Below are 13,548 nucleotides of genomic sequence, written 5' to 3'. Positions count from 1 at the left end.
TAGATAGGCGAAATTAGGTTTTTGTTTATTTTTATTACAATGATTATTATGTATATATTTTGTTTAAAAATGTTTTTATTTTGAGTTAAAAATCTAAGTTTGATTATATTTTTACTTTATAGTGAATTCCTTATTTATTTTTTTGATATCGGCTCAATTTTTTTGTTAAAAATATTTTATTCAAAATTGGCTTTATTCATCAACGTAATCTTCATCAAGAGAGCCACACACAACACAACACACGACAGCAACACATTCATTCCAGCGCCGCTCTAATATTTCAGTACTAGTTTTGTCGAACAATTTATCTTTTGCCTCAAAATAGGCCTATCACCAGTTGCTGTCCATTTAGGGAGGATCGTTTTAATTCCAGAGTTACTAATATATTCTTCCCGTACTCGCCTTGTTTGTGTATTGTACAAGTATGATAGGACAACAGTAATAAATTAAGATCGTACTAAGCATATCTAATATAAAATGTAATAAAAAATCAATAATCGTGAGCAAAGGATGAATAAGGATGATGATTGAATAAATTGAGTGAGGCGCCTAGAGTTGATCAGTTGATCTATTGATTCGAGCAACTCTACTGCAAGTAGCTAGAGGCAGAAAGTGTTCAGGCTCCAATGAAATAATATGAAAAGTGTTCATTAGGCATAACAACACCCAATCACTCTTTTAGTTTTGTTGAAAAATTTACACCGATAGTCCAGGCATAACACTCCCTGATCTTTGCTCTAATCTCTGTAAAACTGACTAAAATGAATTAAGCTGATTCCAAGTTATTGAACAATAACATACATTTCTCGAAACATGGCAAAACATTGATAATAACGATATGAATTGAAAATCATACTATCAAAACCAGTACTTTTAAAAAAATGCGGGAAAATGTTTTCAGATCCGATATTTATCCACTGAAAATAAATTCATACTAATTGATAACACTGGCCATGTTAACTAATGATGACCATGATGTAAACTGGAAAGAGTAACCAAACAAAATTGATATCGATCAAGAGCAAAGCATTGCATTTTAATTGAAAAAAATATTAGCAATAAATAAAACTAAAGTTAAGCCTTTTCTCAAACGGGGTGAATTAAATCAAATTATTTCGACCCTTCAGACCTTCTCAAAAAGATATAACAAATAACTTACCTTAACACTTCCTGGTTTTGTAATGAATGGGGTGTAATTTGTCTTTCATAGGTTGTTGAGTAACTCATGGACAAGAAATATAACGAAGTTGCCATGCAACCTCCGAGAAAACAATAGAAACCGTTCTCTCGTACTTTGCGGAAAACCATTGTGCTAACGATCCGACCACAATACTGCTGCTTCAAACATATATCTGGTAAAAGCATATACTGAATGAGGATAATTATTCCCTGCTTATCATATTATAGATAAACAAGTCATATAATTATAAAAGTATACTACTACTGTTAAATGAATTATTAAGGTTTATTTAATGATTGATCATTAATCTTAAATATATTTATATAAAATGAATAAACTACTGAATACTAAAATTGTGGATATAAACATTTATATTAAATTAATATCAAATAAATTATATGGAAGTTAATTTCTTTAGAGACTTAATAGGGATCCCAATTATCATTGTAACAAGTTTTCACGATTAAGAAGTAAGAAAAAAATTGTCATAATTTCTACATAATTCAATTTTTGTAATAAAGTTTAAATAAAAAATATTTTAATTTTTTTATAAAGTTAAAATGTTGTTTTGATAACCAAACATACTTTCAAATTTAGAAAAATGGGTGTATAATTTTCAAAATAATACATTTTTCATTAATGCACCATATTTTAAATTATTTATCTATCAGTATTATTAAACTACAACAAAATATTAGAATTAATATAAATGAAAATATTTCGGCCAAACCAAGTTTCAAAACATAACGTTTCAAAGAAGATAATTGTCAACATTACAACTTAACCCAAAATAATATCATTATATTTTTTTATTTATTTACTCCAAAACATAATAATTCAGTTCAACATGGATATTGTAAGCAGTAGCAAAAATTATATGCTTGGCTTGGATAATTCTCGTCTTAATTCAGGTGATGTCTAACTAGACTATATAGAAAACGATTCATAACATATTTTTATTTTAGATGTTTACTTCCTGATCCAAAGATTTTTGTCAAAAGGAACATTACACAGAACATTACAGGTAAAAAATAGCAGATTAAATTTCTTTGCGTTAATGTTACCCTAATCATTTCTTTTTCAGACATTAAATGAGGAACTCGAAGAGAAAAAGGTGAGATATTGTAACAGAAAGTAATTTTAAATGTAGTAAAGTGTGTTTTTGTAGATTTTACCAAAAAGAATTGATTGGAAAGGTCAGGAACATGAAAGAAGTGTAGAAGATATGGTAAAATATATAAACCTTTTTAGTTAGGCTATGACTTTCATTTTTTAATACATTTTAGGAAAAACAATATCCATATATTGGACCAGATTTTCTTTATTATTTGACATGTCAAGCATCAAAATATTTAAATCCAAATTGCGCCCAAGTATCATCTCTTCTTAGTTTTAGACCAAAAGTGAAAAATAAAGATGGGACTTACAGTAACTATAGACAATTTTATAATTATGTTACAAGACTTAATAGAGTACCAATACAGGAATTAAAAGCTCCATTTAACATAGGTACATATACTCATTTCATGTTTGTTTTACCTTACTTTATTTTCTTTTTTAGTTAATGCTATACGAGGAAGAGAGACTGCTGGCCCTTTTTCAAGACATAGAGCAGTTAGACCGAAGTTATATAGTGAAATTCAGAATCAAAGAATTACATTAGGGCATTTATCAGCTGTATATTGTTTATTGTTTGACCATTCAGGAAGGTAATAATACAATTATTAATATAGATACATGTAACCATAATAATTTTTCAATAATTTTCAGGTACATTATAACTGGGGCTGATGATTTATTAATAAAACTATGGTCCACATATACAGGTCGTCTAATAGCCACATTTCGAGGAGCTTCAGCTGAAATTACTGATATTGCCGTTGACCCAGAAAATTCATTCTTAGCAGCAGGTTCAATAGACAGAGTGTTAAGGGTAGGCATAAATTAATTACATTTATAATTTTTTGATATTGTTAAGTTTCATTTTTAAAAATGTATGCTTGCAGGTTTGGAATTTACAGTCTGGAGCCCCTATAGCTGTTTTAACTGGTCACACAGGAATGATTACATCAGTCAATTTTTGTCCAACTCCTTGTTGGGGTGTAAAATATTTAATAAGTACTAGCACCGATGGATCAATTGCCTTTTGGACTTACACAGTTGATACAGGGGGAACAGCAGATTTTAGGTTTGATAATTTAGAAAATGTAAAATGTAAATATGTATTTCTTTCATTTGTCTTTTAGAAATACACCGATTTTATACCAGGAAAAAATAAGGCCAGGACAAGCTCAAATGATTTGCTCCTCTTTTAGCCCTGGTGGAATATTCTTAGCAACTGGTTCAGCAGATCATAATGTTAGGGTATACTATATGAAAGGTGACGCCTAAAAATTTTATTAACTTAAAAAAATAAAATATTGGTAATGTCTGGCTTATAGGTGATGAAGGGCCTCAAAGAATACTAGAAACTGAAGCACACACTGACCGAGTTGATTCAATTCAATGGGCTCATGCAGGATTAAAGTTTCTTTCTGGAAGTAAAGATGGAAGTGCTATAATATGGTGGTTTGAGAGACAACAATGGAAAACCTTACATCTGGATATGACCACTAAACTCCCTAAGTAGATATATATTTTATCCTGCTTTCAATTTGAGATAACAATAAACATATTTTAGTGATCAGAAAACATCAGAACATGACTCCAAAAAGATACGCGTCACAATGGTAGCATGGGACCACTCAGATCTCATTGTTATTACAGCTGTTAGTGATCACAGTTTGAAAGTATGGAATTCTTCATCAGGACAATTGCTGAAAGTATTAACAGGTATTAAGAGTAAATTTGATTATAGAATAGATATTCAAATAAAGTTTAAATCTACAGGTCACTTGGAGGAGGTATATGTTCTAGAACCTCATCCTCATGATGATGATGTCATTTTATCAGCTGGCCATGATGGGCAACTATTTATTTGGGATCTCCATAGTGGAAATATTGTTGCAAAATATACAAATGCCATTGATGGGCAAGGCAATGGGGGTATCTATGATGCAAAATGGAGCCCTGATGGAACCTTAATAGCTGCTAGTGATTCTTATGGTCACATATTAACGTTTGGATTTGGCATTGGCAATGCTTTTTATGAACAGGTTGTTTATGATAATAAAGCTACTCAGGCATTATGATGACTAAATATTCTCCAGCTTCCAAAAGAATTGTTCTTCCATACGGATTATAGGCCACTGACCAACCATAATTACTGGGTGCTAGATGAACAGACGCAAGTACCGCCACATCTGATGCCTCCTCCCTTTTTGGTGGACATAGATGGAAATCCGTATCCGCCGATGCTTCAGAGACTAGTTCCGGGACGAGAAAACTGCAATGTAGAGCAGTTAGTGCCAAATATAGTAATTGGTAATGAAGGTGAGTGCCTTAATATAAAAGATATAGTTTTAATAATCATTTTTTTATTTGCTTTCTTTATGGAAGCAGAGGGTAAGATCTGACTTTTAAAGAATTAGGTTGTGTTAGAGATAAAGGAACTTAATTATTTCTGTTAAAGGAACTCAAGAGGTAATTCAGGATGTACCTAGGCGGCTCATTGATGATTCTGAGGAAGATGATGTAAGAGGAATTGCTGGAGGTTCATACAGAAGTCAAAGGTGTTATGATGATGAAAAAATGTAAAATGTTTAGTAAAATATCACTCAATGTTTTTGCAGAATTAGGCAAAGCACTGGAGATTGGCAGACTGATCACAATATCGAATGGAAGAAAAATATTTTAGTGAAACCACTATCGCTGTCAGTATTAGAAAAGACAACTGAGACAAGGTATACCAAACAACCATTATATCTTAGCTTTTCAGAAGAAATTACCTAGTTTTTTCATTCACGATCTTCATAGGAGATTAATAGAAGACGCGGAAATGAAGGAATATCAAAGACAGTTACGCCAAAGACCTCATATGATCAACACAGCTGGGCCGAGCAATGCCAAACTTAAAGATAAGAAAAATAAGCGTAATTCTGGAGCCCGTCAAACCAAAGTCAATAGTCATTATCAACCCGTAACGGTAAGTTCGTCATATAGTAAATCAATTGTATTATATTTCGTGTCCTCCTACAAATAATCTAGAGTGAAATGCTAGAGAAGTACGACCTCGTTCCATTAAGTGATGTAGCATCTAACGATTCCTCCACATCCGATTGGGAAGAAGAAGTGTCCGAATCTCGAAAAAGAAGGTACATATTTAAACTGGCCTGAAAGAAGTTATATAAATTTTATTCTAGGACGCGACGATCGAACGCTTATCGTAAATCCTCTACTGAAAATGATGACGATGATGAAGATGATTTATCTGAAGACTCAGATCATTCAGACGAGGATGAATCTTCGGAAGAAGAGAAAGAAGAAAGAAAATCACGATCTAACAAGGAGAGAAACACCAAGGTGATTTTTAATAGTTACAAGGTGTATGCATAATGATGTAACTTATATATTTCTAACAGAAAAAAAGTCATAAAAAGTCACCTAAACCATCAACATCGAAGAACGCGGGCAATTCAAAAGTTTCCATAAACAAATCAGCAGCAAATCCAACAGCAAATGGTACATCGACAAGAGGGCCAAAAATTAAGGTATAAATTATTATTTTATGTTATATTGCCACAATGAAAAGTCTACTACCATTTAGATCTCTGAACAGTACAAATTGAGCGAGTGGTTATCAGAAACTAGACCGAGAAAATCCCCGTATTATCCTCAAATTAATGATGAGCTGGTGTACTTTGTTCAAGGCCATAAACTTTATATAGAAGCCGTTAAAGTCAAAAATGTATACGAGCCAAATAATAAGGAATTACCTTGGCTAAAGATGCATCTAGAGGATCACGAATTTTGTCGTGTAGTAGACGTTCATTACGAAATTCGACCTGCGAGGCTATGTTGTTTGAAATTGGCCATTCAGAATGATGAAAACTCGACTACTGGTCATATGTTCACGGTCAAGTATCACGATATGCCCGACGTGCTGGATTTTTTTGTTTTAAAACAAAGTTATCAGACGGCCTTGTCCAGAGATTGGCAACTAGGCGATAAGTAAGTATTAATGATTATTTGATTCTATGTTTATTATTTATAACGATTCTTCTAGATTTAGGTGTATGATTGACGACAATTGGTGGATAGGGTCGATCACAGATAAAAGCGCCGCTAACGAACTCTATCCTGATTCCATTTTTATGTGCTACGAAATTTGTTGGACGAATGGGGAACGCGAAAGGATGAGTCCATGGGATATGGAGCCTATCGACGAATCTCGTAAGTACATTATCGTACACATGTTAAATCGATCATCTTTGATGGCCTGTATATAATTAATTGAAGGTATGCCCGATGATGATCGGGCGGCGATACCAGTTTTAAGCACTGAATTACAATCGATTCTCTACAAGCCTATACCGGAGGATTGGCCCAATTTTGAACGAGACAGTGCTTGTAGAGTTATAGCTAGAGGAATCGCTCAGGTATGTGCATAGAGTAATCGAGAGACAACTCAATAGGGGTCTCTGGTGAAGTTTTGATTTGCCCAACATCCAGATGGGATTATATCGGCCATTAAAGTAACTTGATTGGTCAATTTAAATCTGCATTATAGGCACCTGTAAAAAAACATGTCGCTGTGAAGAGATTTGATTGGTTCTTTGATAGTTTGTCACGCAAGTGTGGCACGTGACAGCCCTGACGTCACGTTTAATTAACCAATATAATTTATATAAAAACTTATTATCTAATTAATTAATTAATTTCTGAAATAAATTTATTAAATAATATTCAATGAATGAAATAAATATTATCTGTAAAAATAAATATATCAATAGAATATAAATTTATATATATTATATATATTATATTATTTATATAAAATCATTAACAAAGAACTTTGGAACAAATCAAAATTACTTCTTCGGTCTTTTCCCTTTTCCATGTTTGTTTAATGGCCTCAATTTGATCTATTCAAGATCTATCAGAGTCTGTCTTTTTTATACTGAAAGAATAGTATGTAGCGCAACTTATTTGTAATATTCTATCTGGAAAATCATTATGTAGTGTACAATTAAAAGGGTTTAAATTTACATTTTTTAAAGATTTTCGACAAAAATATGTTTTTATCGACATAGCAATATCGCGAGATAAAATAAAACAGATAGCTCAAAGACCTACTGACAGTATAATAAAACAATTTTCTGGGGCATCAGATATTGCCTTGACTCGTTTATTCATATAGGAACATCTGGAATTGGTGTTATAGAGTCATCCCCCGTTAGTATAGAATGTAAATTATCTAAAGTGGCCTAATGTTCATCCTCTCTACAGTTTTCTAAAGGCGAATGAGATTAAAAAGATTAACTTATGTTGAGTGCTTAAAATGATTTCTCAAATTGAGCTCTAATAGATCCAAAAAAAATCAAACTATCTTGGTTAAGTAGTCTTAATCCAATATATTTATTCGTATAATTACACTTTTTTTTTAATGAAATGAACCCTTCAAGGGTATATATATATATGAATACACTTACCCTAACTTACAACAACAAAACGACTGCAACGATGCTGTAACGACGTGTACACGGGTACACAACACTTCCTAGGTTGAGAATTCATTTTACTTATAGTACTACCGACTTATATATACTAATTAACTAATAATTTAATCTCGAAACGCACTATTCCTTATGTCAGACATACTCAAAATAAATAAACAACAAACCTAGAAAAATCATAGAAACGAAGTGAACCAATCAAATCCCATCGCGGCTCTTAGCATAGCGATTAAAGCAAGTAACGTTAGATGATGTTAGTAACGTTAGATGTCGTTAAAAGTAACGACATCTAGATGTGGGACGTCGCGAAACATTTCCCCAAAATTCCCTATAAAGTTAAATCTCTATATCTCTATAAGTATGTTGAAGCTACATACTAGGTTATTCAATAACTTTACAAAATACTATCTAATAGTCCCCAGTGGAACAGCGAATTTGATGCTTTTTTTAATATGCAATCTTGCATGAGGACATAAACAACATTTCATGATTATATTTATTTCAATTCAATTTAGCCACAAGTTCCGGATCGATGCCGCTTTCGTGACGATGGGCGAAAACGCATTAGATGCCAATTTTAAAAAGAATTAAAGTGATTTAATCCTGAATCAAAATTAGACGCTAAGGAATTTGGCTCTGAAACAAGTTCAGAAAGTGACCAAAAATCTTAGCGTCAGTTTTTTCGGACGCAAAAAATGAAAAAGTGTTCATGGATTATTTCCAAACCCATAAACTAAGTTTCTTATTGTAAGCTTTTGAGCTAATTAAATAAATAATTCATGAAAAGAATGATGTCTCACTCTTGAAAAATTCTTTCATTGAGAAATAGTTATTGCCTTATGACAACCATAAGGCAATAACTACCTTAAAGAAGTGTTTTATAGGCATACATTGGTCAAGCTTTAGAATAGATGTATTGAGATCTGGTAAAATTATATCTGGAAATAATTGCTTTTACAACTATGAATGCTTTTTTCTCTCCGTTTCGTTTCGGTGAACTTATTGAGCAACAGTGTGTTTACAGATGATGGTAAAATAATTATTTAATATTTTCTTTTATGTAGGTCATGGAACTGGCAATTGCCGAACCATTTCTAGTGCCTGTAGACATAAATGTCTATCCATCATACGCTTTAGTTATAGAGTATCCCATAGATTTATCGACGATAAAGGCAAGATTCGAAAACAACTTTTACAGGCGACTAACCGCTGCCCAATTCGACATCCGATATCTAGCAATAAATGCGGAGAAATTCAACGAAAAACATAGCAGGATAGTGAAGCAGGCGAAAATTATTACAGAATTGTGCCTTAGAATCCTACAGTGAGTATAAACCATGAAACTATACAGCATCTCTTCACGAGACATCTACTTTTTAGGAGCGGAGATAATGGAGTCGACGTAGCTTCAATTTACCATGAATTAGTTGATGGTTATGACTCATTTAATTTAGATGGTAAATAGCAAAGTGACAGTGTAGATGGAAAAAGTAGTATTGTTTGTTTGATGACATCAAAAATAAAATTATAACATTGCTTATTATCCTAATTACATTGACTCACTCTTCATATTTTACAGGTAATGCAGATATTTCTCAACCATCAACAAGTCGTGCTTTAAGATCCCTCATTGCGCGATCATGGAAATCACCCGATGATTGGAAACTAGAGGCTCGGTAAGTATTAATTCTGCTGAGTAAATTTTATTCAAAAATTGCCAGCTTTTTGTTAGTGTTTTACAAATAATGATTAAACAATGATCTGGAGAATACAGTGGATGAGGAAGCAATTCGAAGCCCAGTTAATTTTTTTTTTCATTTGTCGACGATTTCGTCGTTCAAACGGTCCAATAACGCTATGTAATAGTCGCTGTTGATGGTCCTTCTCTTTTCAAGGTAGTCAATGAAAATTATTCCATGCGCATCCAAAAATACAGACGCCACAACCTTGCCAATCTACTATTGCGTTTTCTCACGCTTTGGAGCGGATTCATCGTGTACAGTCCACTCGGATGACTGTCGATTGGACTTCGGAGTGAAATAATGGAGCCATATTTCATCCATTGTCACATATCGACGTAAACTCGGGTTTATTACGCTTAATCATCTTCAACAATGATGAAAAGCGCGGCACCCACTTTGCACAGAGGTTCCCCATACCCAAATATTCCTGAATGATATAATGTACACGTTCAGTTGATATCTTTAGAGTGTCTGCTATTTCATTCAATTTCAGTTTACGGTCATTCAATATCATTTTATGGATTTTTTTAATGTTTTAGTCGGTAACAACCTCTTTTGGGCATCCACTGCGTCCACCGTCTTCGCTGCTCATTTCACCACATCTTAACATACCAATCCTTGATGGTTGATTTTCCTGGGGCAATGTTCGGAAACTAGGCATCAAGCCAAATTTTTACTTCAACTGTATTTTTTCCCTTCAAAAAGCAATATTTTATCACCACGCGTAATTCCTTTTTATCCATTTTTTGTTCACAATAACAAAAGTTGCTTTACGCAAAATGCTATAATTCACAAACTGATGATCCGACAGCTATCAAATTTATAGACTCATCTTTTGAGGGTTAGGGCTTACTAAAAACAAATTTAATTCTAGTAGCGCCATTTATGTGTGAGGCCGGGACTTTTCAATTGACCTGTTATAAACTATAGTTTCAAGTAGGAGGTTTATTTTCTTGGTTTATCATTTTTAAATGAATGTGACTAAGATCTAGCACTATATTCAACAATGCAAGGAGTTTAAAATCGTAAAGCACCTTTCACAAATTGTTATCATTATTATTTTTATCCTAAAAATAATATATATTGATTTAAAACAAATTAACAACGATTTACTGTAATGCTATTAAAAAACTCGAATACTTTTTTACAATGAAAACTGATTATATTTCAGGACAACACTAGAACTAATGTGGCAAACAGATGAATCTCTGCCGTTCAGGTCACCAGTAGATAAGTTAAAATATCCAACGTATTATGAGGTAATTAAAAGCTTTAAACATTTTTTAGGGATAACGAAATAACATTACTGTATTTATTTTCACTATTGTTTCATATAGGTTATAAAGAGTCCCATGGACTTGGGAACAGTGAGAGAAAAGTTGCTTAATAATCAATATGAAATACCTCAACAGTTCTACGCCGACATGCGTCTAATTTTTCAAAATTCCCGGACGTTTAACACCAATAGACGATCCAGAGTGAGATCATTAGGTACCATAATTTTTCTCTCTTATTGATGTCTGCTTGTTACAGATTCACGTTATGACTGTTCATTTGTCAACAATGTTTGAAGATCACATGAAGAAAATATTAACCAGTTGGAGACTGTGTAAGAAACGACAGCGTCGAATCAATAGTGATTCCGATGGGAGTGATGTGAGCATGGGGACCAATGGCAGCTCAATAAAAAGCCGCGGTACCAGAAAAAGGTCACAGAAGCTCACCCTTAACAGCAACTCGTTATCTAATTCTGATAGTGACAGTGACAATACTCCGCTGGAAATGTTAAAAAATATAAGCAGATCTAATACTGCGACGGAATCCGATAACACCTTGGATCGATTACCCAATACATCATCAATGATCAACGGGCACCAGAATGATATAAACGAAGCAGGACCCTCGTCTCGTGTCATTATTAATGCAGTGGACCACAGTTATTCCGGCAACCAGCTCACCTTGAATCATAATAGAAATGAATCCGACGATTCCGACGTAACAAGCCCATCAAGTGAAGGCCCACGAAAATCAGACGCGAAAGCCTCTTTGAACAGTGATGATAATGATGATGGGTCGACATCTAAGAATGAATTTGGAGATGAGGAATATCTACCTCCAAATTATGTTAAATTTGAGCGACTGAAAAATGAATCTAGCGATGAAGAAGAAATTAAGCAAACGAATTCTAGGTCCAAAAAAATTAATAATGATACTCATGCGTCCACTTCTTCTCGAAAGCTATACGAAGAAAGCAGTGACTCCGAGGACACGGTGGAATCGAAGTCTGTTAGTAGACCGAAGAAAAACGGTTTGAGAAGGAAACGAAAACTAAGTAGTGACGAAGACTTTTGTCTGGAAGATACCAGCTCAAGCTCAAAAGGCCAGAAATCGTGGAGGAGAAGACGAAAGAATAGCTCCGAACTAGATGAAGACTTTGAAGTTAATAATAGAAGCGCGAAAAGCAAAGGAAGAGTAGCGAGGAAAAAGAGGGTGCCGTCGTTCGTAGTGGAAGATGAGGATTCTCAGTCCTCGGCGGACGATAGTTCCTACAGTTCACCAACCAGTGAAAGCGAAAGTAAACCTAGAAAGGCGGGTCTGAGGCAGAGACCTAAAAGAAACAAAACGTACATCTGCAGCCCGTCGGAGAGCGATTCGAACTCGAAACGACCGTGTAAAAAGAAGAAGCTTGTGTTAAAAAGTGGCAGTGAGGATACTGATTCGGGCGATGAAAATAAGGTTATTAAAAATTATTTTGCTACCATAAGCAGCAGGGGGCGAGTAAGGAAAATTACGGAACGCGCTGCGGCATTCCTGAAAAAAGACAAAAAGTCCGGATGATGCAAGGAAGGGTATTGTATAGGGAAATTTAAAAAACGATGTAAAAAATGTTGTAAACATTAAGAATGTGTATTTGTATGAGTGTTGGGAATGTCGTTAGTGAGATTAATAATTTTCTACATACGTACACACATTGTTCTTAATAAGTATGGAATTTCATAGTCTCAGTACACAGGCTGCCTCATAGATAGCTTCTTTGGATCTGTTTTGTTTAAAAAAAAATTGACAATTTGAAAAAGTTCAACACACTTAAAGGAAAACATAATTTTATTATTGAAATGCTCTGAATATAACTGCGTTAAGTGGGACATCCTGTATATACGATTAATCTGTTAGATTGAGAGGAAAGTAATTTCAGCCTTGTTTTTCATAAAGATTTAAGGTTATTAAATCCTACCTTAAAATCAAATAATCGAAATTACTCCCTCCCCAATCTAAATAATTAGGGAATATATGAATAAGTTGCCGAGAGCGTCTTAAATTTAAGAGGTATTTTCCGTTATTTTATAAGCCCAAAGAAATGTTAGTTTTTGTCTTTGATGTGTTCGGTTAAGACAAATCCTGCACGTACCGAATAAAAACTCTTTGCCGTTTGATATGAAATTATTCGGTATGTGGTATTAAGGTTTAACGACGTTAAGAAACTGCCCCTAACAAGTACATAAATACTACCGATTTATATATGTATATCTATATATTTTTTTAGCTTGTAAACTATTTGTGATTAATGTCTTTTTATTTTCGATTTATTTTTAGCGCCGGTTTTTACAACTAAAAGAAATCCTATCCCGTAGGTTTGTTCTTTGTTGAACTTCTTTATAATAAATATGTTGACTAAAAGTAGTTAACTAATTTCCAAATGTTTATGTTTAAGTTTATAACAAAGATAAAAAATAAAAAAAAGGTTCGAAGAGAAGGTTTTGATCTTATTATAGCCACAGTTATAATTTTGTTGAAGAGAAAATTATGTTAGATTCAGCCGAATGTATTTTAGAACGCAAGCTTTGAGAACACTGTGATTGCGTTAAAAATTTTAAGATCTATTGCATTTAAATTATAAGAATGTTATGGCTAAATTTGATTTTAATTATCAATTAATTAAATAGATTATTTTTATTTCACCAAAAAAAAAATTTCCTAAGTCTGTGATATAGATCACATAAAGTAGTAATGA

At 33.3% G+C, this 13,548-nt stretch overlaps 2 protein-coding genes across 3 annotated transcripts in view; one reads left to right on the top strand and one right to left on the bottom strand.

Annotated features, from left to right (window-relative positions):
* LOC143194791 (beta-1,4-glucuronyltransferase 1) overlaps positions 1-1,357 on the bottom strand; it is a 41,557-nt gene extending 40,200 nt beyond the window's left edge. For both annotated transcript variants that reach the window (XM_076401506.1, XM_076401507.1), the window contains exon 1: positions 1,160-1,357. In XM_076401506.1, the coding sequence (XP_076257621.1) occupies positions 1,160-1,308 (149 nt within the window). In that variant the 5' untranslated portion in view covers positions 1,309-1,357. The remainder of the gene's footprint in view (positions 1-1,159) is intronic.
* A 595-nt stretch (positions 1,358-1,952) lies between these two features.
* BRWD3 (bromodomain and WD repeat-containing protein) lies at positions 1,953-13,290 on the top strand. Its single transcript, XM_076401475.1, has 28 exons — positions 1,953-2,091; positions 2,146-2,204; positions 2,265-2,294; positions 2,349-2,408; positions 2,467-2,689; positions 2,742-2,889; positions 2,951-3,113; positions 3,187-3,368; positions 3,427-3,560; positions 3,622-3,805; positions 3,861-4,012; positions 4,070-4,335; positions 4,390-4,612; positions 4,752-4,851; positions 4,912-5,022; positions 5,096-5,264; positions 5,327-5,433; positions 5,482-5,641; positions 5,701-5,829; positions 5,886-6,289; positions 6,345-6,511; positions 6,578-6,717; positions 8,859-9,118; positions 9,175-9,251; positions 9,374-9,470; positions 10,708-10,795; positions 10,874-11,014; positions 11,070-13,290. Exons 1-28 carry the CDS (start codon positions 2,028-2,030, stop codon positions 12,372-12,374), a joined length of 5,343 nt encoding a protein of 1,780 aa, XP_076257590.1. The 5' UTR covers positions 1,953-2,027; the 3' UTR covers positions 12,375-13,290.
* Positions 13,291-13,548: the final 258 nt, after the last annotated feature.

This window comes from Rhynchophorus ferrugineus, unplaced genomic scaffold, assembly GCF_030347505.1.
Source record: "Rhynchophorus ferrugineus isolate W39M unplaced genomic scaffold, kcgeb_rfMv2 rfM4, whole genome shotgun sequence".
NCBI classification, from domain to species: Eukaryota; Metazoa; Arthropoda; class Insecta; order Coleoptera; family Curculionidae; genus Rhynchophorus; species Rhynchophorus ferrugineus.
This window is presented reverse-complemented; position numbering and strand designations above follow the sequence as displayed.

Bases quoted from the DNA above. Each gene is read 5' to 3' on its own strand.
- BRWD3 (XM_076401475.1), top strand. From the start codon at position 2,028: ATGGATATTGTAAGCAGTAGCAAAAATTATATGCTTGGCTTGGATAAT. The intron at 4,852-4,911 runs GTGTTATGATGA...ATGTTTTTGCAG, and splicing joins GGTTCATACAGAAGTCAAAG to AATTAGGCAAAGCACTGGAG. The intron at 5,023-5,095 runs GTATACCAAACA...CGATCTTCATAG, and splicing joins GAAAAGACAACTGAGACAAG to GAGATTAATAGAAGACGCGG.